The 15,059-nt window shown below is 38.7% G+C and overlaps 1 protein-coding gene across 1 annotated transcript in view; it reads right to left on the reverse strand.

Annotated features, from left to right (window-relative positions):
* The window catches only part of LOC127577605 (ATP-binding cassette sub-family C member 8-like), a 120,826-nt gene that overhangs the window by 92,560 nt on the left and 13,207 nt on the right, over positions 1-15,059 (reverse strand). Inside the window, 3 exon segments of the mRNA XM_052028871.1 lie at positions 7,122-7,333; positions 7,336-7,363; positions 12,629-12,795. Coding sequence (XP_051884831.1) covers positions 7,122-7,333; positions 7,336-7,363; positions 12,629-12,795 — 407 coding nt within the window.

Consider the following 15,059-nt stretch of genomic DNA (forward strand, 5'->3'; position numbering starts at 1 on the left):
AATTGCAATAAATTGACAAAACTGATGATACACCACTTTTCAATATTGACAAAATGTGGAATTATGACAGGTGAAAAATAGGATTTCAGTAAGAGTGATCAAACAGTGGATACACTAACAGCAGAATTAAGGAACAGTAAAACGTGGTCAAAACATTAAAAAAAATCACAGATGCTGGAAACCTAAAATAAAAATACAGGATGCTAAACTACTCAGCAGGTCAGGCAGCATTTACGGAAATCGAAACAGTTTATTTTTTTAATACTATTTATGTTTCTTCTTATTGTATGTAAGATAATGATAGGCTGCAGACAGAAACTGATGAGGTGGGAATGTATTAATACTGAGATATATGGACTAAGTAAAAATCTCTTGTAACAAAGACAATAGATTTCCAGCTAAAAGTAAATTTGTAAAATCTTTTGTAAATTTGTTAAGAATGAGAGTGGCAAAGGGGAATATTGGTTCAGGAAAGAACGAATATTAGGGAGATTCCACAAACAACAAGACAATATATTTTGAAAAACAAGGCTCTGCAGATGCTGGAAATCTGAAGTATAAGCACAAGATTTTGGAAATCCTCAGTAGGTTGAGAGAAAGGGCAAAGAAGCAGAACTAACATTTTAGGTTGATAAATCTTCACCAGAACTGGAAATAAAGTTAGAAATTAAACATGTTTTAAGATGCTGCCAAGGGGTCAATGTGGAGTGAAGAAAAGGAGTGTCTGTGATAGAGAGCAGACCAAGAGAGACTGAACTACACAAGTGGTGGCAGTGCCAGCAGAGAGAAGGTGGTGAAGGCTTGTTATTGGCAACTGATATGTCTGGAGGAGGCTAAATTTGCGTTTGGTTTCCCTGATGTAGCAGAGATTAAATTGTGATTTTTAAATCATTACTCACAAGTGATAATTTTTAATATGATTATTTTAGTAAGAAATCCATGCTCAACTGTAACAAGTTTCTTAAATATATGGATGAATATTATGCAAAAATTAATTTCAAAAATGATATTCTAAAATGGAATCCAGTTGCATATTTTATTTTCATATACATTTCTATTCTCATATTTAAATTTCTCCTATTAGCTTATGACACAGAAGGAGGCCATTCAGCCTTGGGTCTATGCCAGCTCTTGGAGAAATCCCACTTCCCCATTCATTTCCCTGTGACCTACCATCTCTTACATGCTCATCAAAATTACGGGATTGTCTAGGGATATTGTGAGAAGGGGTGTGTGTGTGTGTGTGTGTGTGTGTGTGTGTGTGTGTGTGTGTGTGTGTGCGTGTGCGTGCGTGCGTGCGTGCGCGCGCGCATGGCTTCACATTGTCTCAATCTTCCTTTATTTTTGAAGATAATCATGTTTTTAGATACTGAAACTAATGTTAATAACACCACTTGGATAATCAAAAGCTGTCAGAGATTATTAGAAGTTCCACATTACGCAGTTTTTCTGAGTTTGAAATTTGAAGCCCATTGATTAATTTACCAGAACTTGTAATATCTAGTTATCAACATCCATTAATTATCAATTACTGACCTTTGTGATTCTTTTCACCAGATTTGACAATGTGGAAAGAAAATGCGAGACAAAATAAATATTCACAAGTTGCCAACCTTGCAGTTCTGTGAACTGTCAATTTTCTGCAACATTCTGATGCAAAGATCATTTGTTTTTCTCTTAGCTCTCATATTTCCTTTATTCTATTTAATGTCAAAGTAATTAACAAAGCAGATGGTAAAGGTAGCAAAGTTCAGCGTTAGAGAGAATGAATCATTTACCAGATTACATTGAAAATTATACTTATTTGTTGTGGGAAAGACAACATACAATTTATATGAAGAAGAAATTATTCTTCTCTCCATAAAAAAGGAGAATTCAAAAATAACAAGGTAAAGATACAGATGAGCCCACTAGTTTGCATAGTTTAATCTAATTTCCCCCCGATTTATAGCATTAACCCTTCTTGCATTGATGTGATGACCAATCACAATCAAAAATCTCAAATTACTCTTCAAATGACAGATACAGAGACAAAAATATATGAAGGGCCTGAGGGTCGGAACCTCCATAGGTCTTCCCTCCCTCTATAATACTGGTGGAAGTTTTAGAGAAATAGTATAAACCCCTATTTATGCTAATCTCTACTAATTTTCTGGGATCAGAACTCATATAGAAGTTTAACCCCAGATATTTAATTGAGGGAATGGAAGAGAATGCTGAACAGATTATAATAATTTTGATGTTCTTTGGCATATTCCGTATACGATCCAATGCACATGGAACTCAGACATATTTACTCCATCTCCCACTAGAAAATGAACTCTGAAGCAAGGGATCAAACAACAGATTCAGTGAGTCAAAGCGGTCCTGCTACATTGATAATGTTCTGCAACTGAAATTCCTTTGTTAAAAGACTATGAGTACAGAGCAAATTGAGTATTTTTTTTCTCTTGTGATTAAAAAAGAATTTACATCCACTGTGTATTTTTAGAATGCATGAAAAAGGTATCTTAGTGCCATTCTGTGACCAATATTCTTCAGAGCACTTGGCTGCAGCATCATCATCATTGTATATGTTTAATAATTGTAACATTGATGGTAGAATATTATTTCCATTTTGTTAAGGTTCATTTAAGTTACTTCTCTTGCAAATGATGAGTAGTTTTGCAATTCCAGCATTTTCTCTTTGTAGTTTTTCATACCAATTACAAACTACATACAAAGAAGGATAATTTACGACTCAGCTCACTCTTCTGCAGAATCCCACAATCCCTCACCATGCCATCCAAGTGCTAATCATGTTGCTACTTGAAGACATCAATGTTCGAGTCAGGTGGGCAGAAAAATGCTGAGGTAACGCACTTAGGGATGGCAAAAGAAGAGCAAGGGATTACACAATATGTGGTGGGAAACAGAAATGTAGAAGAACATAGATATATAGAAATGCACAGCTCATTGCAGATGCAGGAACAGGTAGATAGTATCATAGAGTAATACAGCATGGAAACAGGCCCTTCGGCCCAACTCGCCCATGCTCACCAAGGTGCCCACCGAAACTAATCCCATTTGCCCGCTTTTGGCCCATATCCCTCTAAACCTTTCCTATCCATATATTATCCAGATGTTTCTTTAATGTGAATAACTGGCACTATAATGGTGAGCTGGATGAAAATTTTCAATCAGTGTTAATTTTGTGGGAAATTATCTTCTTCAATAATCCTTCTCCGAAAATTGACTGTTGCAGGGAAATGAGCTCATTGGTCCTCTGTCATCCAGTACCATACCCACGCTGCTATTCTTCATAAATAAACCTACACAATGTGCTTCATGTGGACATCATCAAAACCCAAGTAATTCACTGCTTGTTTGGCATCCACCTTCATGTGCATCTCAATGCCTATTATTAAGAAGTTATACAGCACTGAAAATAAGTGGATTGTCTGTTATTCAACCATTAACCTGCAGATGAAGTCACTTCTTGATTCATTTCTAAACATAAAAAGATTAAAGTACATGGGATAGTTTGTTAGGTTGAATGACAGGATATAACGTTAGGGAGATCATGCTGGAACTATAAAAAAGCCAGTTAGGCCACATCTAGAATACCAAGATTATCATTACTAGAATATCATTCTACTTATAGTATTACAAGGAGAATAGCAAAGATGCATCACAAGAAGATTTACAAGGATGTAGCAGGGATGTAGGATTTTGGCTATGAGGAAAGACTGGCTAGGCTAGGATTGATTTCTTTAAAAGAAAGGAGGCTGGGGGAAATTGAAGTGTTTCAAATTATGAGAAACCTAGGTAGAATGAACAATAAGGACCTCATTCCCTCAGCTGAGGTCAATATCTTGGGAACATGGCTTTAAGTCATTGGTCAAATAGGTCAGAGGAGATTTGAGGAAATATAAATCATGCAGAGAGTGGCAGGGGTCTGAAATCTACTGTGTGAAAAGGTGGTAGAGGTAGAAACATCCTGCACTTTTATTAATTTCCTGGAGGAGGGGTTGATATTTAACTTACAAGGCAATGTACTGAGTGCTGAGAGGTGGGACTGGTCTGGATGGCTCTATATTGGCCAGCAAGGATGCCTGAGTGACTTCTTTCTGTGCCAACATTTCTATAATTCTATGAGCTGCCTCTATTGCTGTACCAGATGAAGAAAAATAAATTTATCTTACTGAGAGATTGTTTGATGTTGTTAATTCAAGTCTTTTGTACAATGCATTATGAAAGGTGAAATGATGGTCAGGTACTTTAATATATGACCAGTGGTAACCTTAGGATTTTACAAGTCAATTCACAATTTCTAATATTTTCTGGGTCTCATGAAAGGTCATAGGACAGAAACATTATGCATGTTTCTCCTTCTACAAATGCTGTCCGATCTGCTAAGTATTTTCAGTATTTTTTTAAAAATTTCTAATTCAGATCTTCAGCATTTCCAATACTTTGTGTTTGGATTCCACAATAGCTTCCCATTTCTTTCTTACATAAAAAAAGAGTGCATGAGAACAAAAGAAAACAAAACAGAAATGGACTATTTGGCCATTTAATGGGAGAGGGGGACAGTTGCCAAAGCTTGCTCACTCTCACACTTCTATCCCCCTCCATCCCTCTTTATTCTTCCTCCATGCTCTCCTTCACCGAGTTCTCCCTCTCTCACTCTTTTGCACCTTCCTCCCTCTCTCACCTTCACCATGCTTGTCACAACCCTCAGTCACTCCCCATTCTTTCTCTGAGAACCTTACGTCTTCACTCCATTCCCTCCCTCACCCTACGCACAGCTATACCTCCCTCTCTCTCCTCTCACCACCAATTCTTTCTCTTTTACCAATACCACTGCTGCCCCTCAGACTGAGTGGCAGCAAGAGTGGAGCCCTTATTTAAAATCCTGATTCAGCAGAGTGGGTCAGGTATGTGAAATTATCATTCATATCCAAGGGCTAACATTTCCAGGGTTGGGGTGAGGGAAGACCGGAATATTCCAACAATGGCAAAAAGTTAGTCTGACAATGGGTTAGGTTCAACATCTGAGGCAATGTGGTGGGTTGAATGTGACCCCAGCTGATGATGTGACCCACTGATGTACATTTCACAACCACTTATTGGACTCTTAAAAGAAATAACTTATACACCAGATTTTATGTAACTGCCATGATTCATGAATAAGTGTTGGCTATACCACAGGTCATTGAATACAAATTGTTTGGTGATGAACAAGTGATCAGGGGTTGTAAGTCGCATTTAAAATGATTCTTCACACAAAAACAAATTAATTGTTAATTTGAACCATCCTTGAATATCTTGCTAAGTGAGGGTTACACAGCTCTAAAAGCAACTTGTTTTCTTAATCTCCTTTGACCCATAGTCATCTGTAGGCTACATGGAAATTAATGACGAATATAAAAAAGCTAATAACAGAGGACTCAGAAATAGAAAGCAATATTCATCACATCCTTAATCATTTTAACATTACCTAGAATAGTTATAAAATTTAGATTGATCTCTTCTCTAACTTTAGTAGGGCCTTTGATGTGGGCTTTTAGAATGAATGCCAGTCTTTGAAAAATTAGATATCAGAGAACTTACAAACTACATTATTCTAACAGAAATTTAAAGTAATAAATAATTGGGTATCTGAGACATTCATTTGTGGTACATAACGAAAAAAGTCAAAAAGAAATTGGATTTCACACAGTCTAGCTGATTGACAAGTTGCTATGCAAGGTAAGTTCTTCTAAATTAGTAGTCAAAGTGCAGAAAGTTCTGCTTATACTTGAAGCATGAAGAGAAAGATGATTAATTCACAACTCAAGATGTTATCTGAAATAAACACTGTTGTTGTGGGAAACTGTAATTTGCCCCATAGGTGACTACAAGATGGCAGTGACAAATTCTAATTTTCCAAAACCAACAACAATGAAATCTATTTAAGTGCATAAAGAATGTGAGAATTGTTGGCCACTCAGGTACTCCTCCTCCTTGGAACAGCATGGTGGTAAAACAATGGGACTATTTTCGATAAGACTAAGATAGTTTAATTGTGACTTGTTAGTGAATTTGAACAAATCATTAAATTCACTTTTTTTTTTAAAGGCAGTGAATGACTGTTGGGATGATTCAAATCATTGGCTGACATTTTTAAGAATCCCTACTGATATATGAGGGACTCTCACTCACCAGTGAGAGTATTTGAAAAATGAACCGTTTGATGCTGTCATTAAGCCAGAAATATCACAAATTATCTCTGTTGTGAACAGTGTATCTGCTAATCATTTTGAAATTAGTTTTCAGGACAAGAATATGCAGATGTGAACAATCCATAACTTTTATTACACTGAAAAAATTTTCTAACTGGTATCTTGATAAATTGATCTCAATAGATTAATATCAAATAAAACAGCCTCAGTTATCATGTTATTACTTTCTTCTCTCAGCTTTTACACTTCTCTCCTGAGAATAGTGGATCATGTTGAGGAGGTGTCCCAAGGGTGCAGTAAGGGTGCCCTACTTGCTCTGGTGACACAAGAGACTGTGGATGATGGAATTTGGGGCAAAAAGAAAACTGCTGGAGAAACTTAGCGGGTCAGGCAGCATCTGTGGAGGAAAATGGTCAGTTGACGTTTCAGGTCAAGACCCTTCAAGGTGAAGGGGCTTAACCCGAAATGTTGACAGTCCATTTCCCTCCACAGATGTTGCCTGACCCGCTGAGTTCCTCCAGCAGTTTGTTTATTGCTACTTGCTCTGGTGTTAGCTTGGTATCAGTAGGCCGTGTAACCATTGTGGGATTTCACAGTGAAGCCCCAGCTGTTTCTTTTCTGATGTTTCATCTGAATGCCTCGCTGTACATGCAGCTGGAACATGATCAAAAGCAGGGAATCTGGCTGCTTTTCCCCTCCCTAGTTAAGGACCATGAAGATACTGCTCTTCCATCCTTATGCTGGATGAAAGTATTTAAAAATGCTTTGTTTTGCAGCTGAGTACTTAAACATCATTCTATTCATGGCTCAGTGCTAACTTTTGTTGAGAGTTACCCTCTGGTTAGTCAACAAAGCACTAACTATTAAAAACACAGAAAATAAGGCTAAACGATTCTAAGTATTTAAAAGCACTACCTTTTGTGCTTCATATGCTTCTTTCAGGTGTGTATAATTGGTCATTGCCCTCATGGCAAAAGGCAGCTTGCCAATGGCTTTAAGGTCAATTGGTCTTTTATGTGCCGTCGTTATGAAGGTGTTCATCCACCAGTAAGTGCCTTTAGAGAGTAGGTTCACAAATGGTTGCAAGAATCGGACACCTAAATCCTGCAGGTCTTCTGGAGGTTTCACTCTCTTGAGTGTTTGTAGAAAATATAGCGCTATAGCAGGAAAAAATAATACCCGAGTACTCATTGAAACAGTAATGAAGTTGCAAGTTTACAGTATATATTCTCATTATTGAACATATTCTTTCTGCTAACAACATAAAACAAAAGGTGCATGTACACACTCTTCAATAATTTCTCCCTATTTTGTATTCCCTCCTTTCCTGAAGGTGGTGAACGTAACTGGAATAAAATTCCCAGTTATTTTGTAACTTTCCAGTATTTCTCTTAGGTGACTATTGTCCTTGTGTGAATCCACACAGTAAGTTTCACTAGGCTTTGTGATTACAGAGCTGCATCACATCAAATGCTGTCTCTAGCGGACACTGAACAGATATACACACATGCATGCACATATACACACACACACACACACACACACCCCTTCCACAAAGAGTCACTAGATAGCTCAGTAATAGATATCCAAAATCATTTTCAGCCCGTTTGGGTGAAAACACCCGGGCTAAATAGAATGAGAGTTACTCTTGATCAGTAAAAATTATTCTTCCACTTAAGAATACATAATAAAATTCTATAATAAATTATTTGCCTAAAGTAACAAGCAAACTTCATTTAGAAATGAAAATCATGCCCAAGTCAACTCATGGCAAGGAAAAATTTTGAAAAATGCATCAATTATCTTTCTTGCTTACCATGATACAGAAGGGGGCAATCTCAGCTCAGCAGGCCCATCGTGGCTCCCAGCAGAGCAATCCCATCAGTCCCATTACCCCCTCCTTATTTCCCTTTACTCCTGCAACTTATTCTCTCTTGCTCTTGTGCTCATTAACTCCCTACTCTTAATCACCCACCTACACTAATGTGTAATTTACAGGTGCCAATTAACCTACCAGAATATCTTGGGGATGTGGGAGGAAATCAGAGCACCCAGGAGAATCCCACATATTAACATGAAGAATGCATAAACTCCACCCAGACAGCACTTGAGGTCAAGATTGAGCCTGGGTCCCTGAAGCTGTAAAGCAGCATTCTAAGTGTTGTCCCACCCTACTACATAAATGAATTCTCTCTCATCTGTGATATACCTAGATATGTATGACACATCATATGTATTCTTTTCATCACAGCTCTTGAAAAGGTCCTGAATGTTAGATACTTATGGCCTTTCTCAATAAATGGAAACATCTACCTGGAAATTCACCCCTGATCAGTAGTGCTGAACATACTATAGAGTCACATCAATGCAATCTACTCAACCTCTAAAAGGCATTCCATTCTTTCAGCTTCATTCTGGATAATCTTCTCTACACATGCTACATTAGAGCCTGCCATAATCACAAAGATCTCCCCCAGCCTGTTCAATCTCCCAGTTCTGGTAACATTCTTGGAAATTGTCTTAGTAACTTCTTCGGTATCTCTACACTCTTTTTAGAATATGATGATCAAAACTGCCCACGGTACTCTTTTCAATACAAAATTTTCTGCTTTTCAATTCTGACACTCTTGAAATGGAATCCAGTACTTTGTTCATTTCTTTGAAATGGCATTATTGACCACATCACCACTTTTAATAATTTCTCTATCTGTGCCCCCAGATCCTTTTGCCCATCGACTCTGATTAGATGACTACCCTTCCCCACCCTCCCTCACTCCTCCATGGAGACTATGATTCTTTACTCTTCCTAACAACTAAAAAGGACTTCACTATTTCAGTATCCTACTGCCAATCATTGTGCCATTATTCTATGGCAGTTCAATGTACCATCAGGAATTGATGCAGCAGTGTAAACCTAAGCAGGGCAACAAGGGCTATCTGTTGATGGCAAAATCCATGCACACATGTAGCATGCAAGCAACAGAAGCTGTGCTTTCACATAAAGACCAACACACAGTTTGAGAACAAGGGATAGGCCATTTAGGACTGAAATAAGGAGAAATTTATTCATGCAAATGGTGGTGAACTTCTGCAATTCTCTATCCTGGAGAGATGTGGAGGCTTTGATCCATCAGAACAGAGACTGATAGATTTTTTGGACATTTACGGAATCAAAGGATATGGGGATAGTGCTGGAAAATGACTGAGGTAAGAGATCCCCCACGATCTTAACGCACGGCAAATCAGCCTCAAAGGGCCAGATGGCCTACTCCTGCTCCTATTTCTTAGGTGGTTTACACACAGTGGTTCTTGGAGTGCTTCAGTCTTCAGCATGTGGGCTTTGGTGAATGAGGGAGCTATAGTGAAGTTAGGAAGTATAGCTGAGCAGGAAGTATCTCAACATGGGCTTTTGGTTCAACAGGTTGATATCGGAGCACAGGTACATGTGTGGTGAATCTGTTCTGACACTTTTTATAGTTTATAGGTTATTAATGAGGGTTAGGCATGGCAGGACAACTTGGCCAAGTGAAATGCACCTCTTGCAACATACAGTCATACAGCACAGAAAAAGAACCTTCAGCCCAACTGGTCCATGCCGACCAAGATGTCCATCTAAGCTAGTTCCGTTTGCCTGCATTTGGCCCACGTCCCTTCAAACCTTTCCTGTCCAGGTACCTCCAAGTGTCTTGTAAATGTTGTTATTGTACTTGCTTCAACCATACCATGTGGGAGATCCTGGATACTTCCAGTGTTCCAGGCAACCACGTGTCTCCAGCTGTGGCAGCTAGAGCTCCTCATTTCAATGTTAGATTAGTGTTCAGAGTTACTGTGGTGCACCCCTGAAGCCAAGAATTTTGTGGACAGAACATTTGGGAGATGGTCACAGGCAAAGAGGGAAGAGCAGGAAGTTAGTCTGAGTCAATCTCACTAACAGATTTTCCCTTTTGGACCTTGATGAGGATGATTCCTCAGCAGAGTGCAGTCAGAATCAGGAGTGTAGCACCATGAGTGGATCAACTGCATGGGAGGGGAGGAAGAGGAACGAGAGAACAATAGTAATAAGGAATTTGATAGGGGAACAAACAGGCATTTTTCTGTCTGTAGACATGCCTCCCCAGTGTGAGGGTCGAGGATTTAACTGAATAGCTACAGAACATCCTGAAAGGGGAGGATGAATGGCCAGAGATTTTGGTCCATATCAATTTCCATGTCAGAGATAGAAAGAGGGATGAGGTCCTTAAAGTTTAAGGGAGATAACAAAGGTTTAAAAAGCAGACCTCAAAGATTATAATCTCAGGATTACTCCCAGAGTCAAGCAAATGCATCCAGAAAAGGAGGATGGAAGAGATGAATGTCTGCCTGGAGACATCTTATTTTGATCAGCTTGTATGTGGTTTCATTTGAGTCATAGGTTCATGCTGCAATCGGAAGGACATTCCCTCACTTTAGAAGATGATGAGAAGGAGAACATAATCACTTTTTGACACGTTTTTCACAGCTTTTTCAGATTGCTGGCAGTGCAGCCTGGGTTGAAGACACTGAGGATGGAAGAGTTAGCCATAAACACTTATGAAGTGAAATGGCAGGACAGTCAGAGATTTGCCAATAGGTGCAACTATGGAAAAGAGAATGGAAATGACCATAAACAGCAGAGGTTTACAGTGCAGAAGAGGCCATTCAACCCATTGCTAAAGTGATGCTACACTAATCCCATCAATTGTTCCCACTCCCCAGTTCAGTACCTTTCTTTGCCTCAGTAGTTTCATCCATTTTTTCATTGGGAAGGGTCTCACATTTGAGTGCCCAACACATTCTAATGTTGGGCTGTGCTTAACAATTATTTAGATTGCTTTCATTTATGCACCTTTTGTTTCTTTTGCTGCTTTTAAATCACTTTACATGGCACACTGTTCTGGGCTTTGTCAGCAACTCTGCTGGCACTTACCACGTAAATGGTTGGAAGTTCAGATCTTTGGTATACTGTATACTTTACCAAATGCCTAAATCCTAGATCTACTGAAAGATTCTAATTGGTGAATCTGTCATGGCACTGCACCAGCAGATGCCACATGGTTCCTAGAATTCCGTGAAGTCTGTGCTCGTGGAACCCGACCCAGATCAGACTGATCTACTAGATCTACCTTTATTAGCTTCTGTTCACATCTACATCACAGCTTGGCTTGTTTACACAGCACCACTGCCCCCCACCACCTCCTGCCACCGACACACACACACACAAAATATTGAACAATTACTTTTTGATATTTTCATACCATAAGCTACAATAGATCACAAGATCCTTTGAGACTGCTTTGCCATTGAATAAGACCATGGTGTTCTTGTGCCTCAAGTGCACTTAGTAACTATGCAAACTTTTTTTGTATTGATAAACAATAGGCATGACTTTTCTCACTTTAAGTAGGTTGCACTGGAAATTATATTCACATTGCGTGTCAGAAGAATTATCATGTTACAAGTCATGACTTTCACCAGATGAAGCAAGCTGTTGATGCCTGGTGTCAGTTTGAAGAGGCTGGACTTTGCTATACTTTATTTTTAAAGCAATAAATGATTTGGCCAAGTAAGAGTCATGCCAATCTACATTCTGACTGTATAACCAGCAAGATAATTATATAAATACTTCTCTATGACTTACATTGCAATCATGATTGGGTTCCTATAACTCTCCTGATGTATTAGTGAACTGTACACCATCTAGTACAATATTGACTGAAACAAATAAGGAAAATTCAAAGGTGGATTCTTGAAAGGATTCATATATTAGATTTAAAGTTACATTAAGGGTATTAAGAAGAGGTGCCAGATGGATCAATGGTGAATTTCTGCCTAAAGTTTCTGATTGCTCTCACAGTGCTAGATTAGAAAAGAAAATGTTTCCAGCTGTCCTTCTGGTGGGAAAATCTAGGACAAAGGGATGTAACCTTAAAATCAGAACCAGGTTCTGCAGGAATAAAGTTCAGAAACAATTTTGCACGCAAAGCATGGTAGAACTGTGAAACGATTTCCTGAATAAACTAATTGATTCTCATTCAACTAATACTTTTATATCTGAATCTTTTTAGATAGATATTTCTGATGGATTTTTTTTTTTTACAAATAATGGAAACAAAATATGGAGCCAAAACAGGTAAATGGAATTCAGATACATATCTCATTAAACAGCAGAATGGGCTCAAGTACTGAATGGCATAATCCTCTATTCCATATTCCCAAGGACAATAGTAACTCACTAGTGAATCTGCTCAGGCATGAATGGTGGGTGAGGACCTGTGGTGCCTCTGAGATCTAAGACTGTACTGGGTTGGATATGCAGTTTATCCACTTGGGTGAGCTGATGAAAACCTGCTGTCACCGTACCTTAGGAAAAGCTGAAAAAGGGAAAAGAATGATCCCTGACTTACCCGTACTCTGATGACATTGATTTCCACAGCCAACAACATGCCATATAATATGGCCAATAGTGCTGCAATACAGAATCGGAGTTGGCTCAGCCCAATCCCATGCTCACAAAACTTGGCAAATTTTACAGTTTTTGTAATGAAAGCTAATGTCCAGTAGACCAGCAAAGCTGAAAAACAAACACATATATTCCTGTTATCAACTATAATGTCACTATAAAAACTGGAAACATAATTGAAATTGTAATTCTACAGTTGAAACAACTGGCACTGTACAGATAGCTACGCTCATCTTTGAGGTTTATTACACATGGAAACTAGATTCTGACCAAAAGCCCTGGAGTGACATACATCAAAAATCTTATATTGTTTTCTTACCTGGACCTCTGTGCTGTTAAAGTTGTTAACTTTTTATTCTACTACTCCCTTTAAGTTGGTCTGAAATAGAAATATATAAATAGAGGAAGGCCATTTGCTCTATCCACTCTCTATTCCTTTGTTTACCAGGGCACTCAGCTTTATAAATACAATTTTCCATCCAGCCTCCACAACGATGATTTGAAGTATCTCCTATTTTAACAATCAATTTTTTCTGTATCTATAAACTTTGCTTAAGAGTTTTTCTTTATCTATCTTTCAACCCCCTTCATCTTTACAGTGCAACAAAGGAGGAGCAGTCATTGGTTGCACTCATCAGTAGTATCCACTTCTGCATGTCCAGTTCCAACCCAATGGAAACAAAAATGCTTCATTGAGTTGACCAGCACATTGAGAGGCTGGGTTCTGTGTAATATCCTGACAAGTATTTTCAGGGTGCATTAATTTTAAATGTCCGTTGGGAATTCTCTGCATATGCAAAGTGAAATTGCCTAATTTATCTTTGAAGATCAGTTACACAAGATTTAGCAAGCTCAACAAGATTTGCAAAATATTACACTTTAGCAACTTGAAGAAGTAATTCTGCAACGATTGATAATGACTTATTATTTTTACAGACTTTCAGACTTCCAAATATATTGTTTTTATTGTAATGGCAGGAAAAATTTAAATGAGCTAATCACATTCCTCTTTTACAAATGTACTAATTTCTGTAAAACCCCTGAATGTGTATTTTGTGTTTTATTCGTGTCTTTTTAGGGTGTGGGCATTGCTGGCAAGGCCAATGTGTATTTTCCATTCCTAAATGCCCTCAAGAAGATGGTGGAGAATCACCATTCTGGATTGTTGCTGTCGTTCTAGTGATGACACTCCCTCAGCATTGCTGGGTCAGGAGCTCCAGCCTTTATAACCAGCGATTTTGAAGGGATGCCAATATACTTGCAAGTCAATACAGCATGTGACTTGGAGGGGAAGTTGCAGGAGGAGGTGTTCTCTTTCGCAATGCACATTCAGATTTTGGAGGTTGGGTCAGAGTAACCCTGGTAAGTAATTGTAGTATATTTTCTAGATGGTGCACACTGCTCCCATGCTGTGCTGGTGATGGAGTGAATGAATGTTTAAACTGATGGAGAAGGTGTCAATCAAATCAGTCACTTTATCCTGTATAATATTAAATTCTTTGAGTGTTTTGGATCCATACTCATCCAGGCAAAAGTATTCTATTACATTCATCATTTATATCTCTAAGATGTATCCCTAATATCTGTGGTAGGCAAGTTACTGGAGGGGATTCTGAAGGATAAGATGTACATGCATTTGGAAAGACAGGGGTTGATAATGAATAGTCAGCATGGCTTTGTGTGTAAGAAGTAACCAAGAAGGTCAATGAGGGCAGGGTAGTAGACATAGTCTATAGGGACTTCAGTAAGGCCTTTGATAAGGTTCCGCATGGTAGACTGATGTGGAAAGTTAGATAGCGTGAGATCTAAGGAGAGCTGGTTAATTGGATACATACTGTAATTGGTCACAAATGGTGATGATGGAAGGTTGTTTCTTAGTCTGGAGGCCCATGACTAGTGGTGTTCCCCAGGGACTGGTGCTAGGCCCATTGCTATTTATCATCTTTATCAATGATTTGGATGAGAATATACAAGGCATGGTTAGTACGTTTGCAGCTGATACTAAAATAGGTGGTGTTGTAGACAGTGAAGATGGTTATCAGGATTTACAGAGGGATTTTGATCAGCTGAGTACGTGGGTCAGGGAATGGCAAATAGAGCTTAATTCAGATAAGTGAGAGGTGTTACATTTTGGGAAAACAAATGAGGGTAGGATTTCACAGTGAATGATAGTGTCCTGGGGAGTGTTGTAGAACAGAGGGATCCACATGTACAAGTACATGGTTCCCTGAAAGTGGTGTCACAGGTGGACAGGGTGGTGAAGGCGGCTTTTGGCACACTGACCTTCATCAGTCAGGGCATTGAGTATAGAAGTTAGGATGTTATGTTGCAGTTGTACAAGACGTTTGTGAGGCCACATTTGGAATACTGTGTTC

Source organism: Pristis pectinata, chromosome 14 (genome assembly GCF_009764475.1).
Source record: "Pristis pectinata isolate sPriPec2 chromosome 14, sPriPec2.1.pri, whole genome shotgun sequence".
NCBI lineage: Eukaryota > Metazoa > Chordata > Chondrichthyes > Rhinopristiformes > Pristidae > Pristis > Pristis pectinata.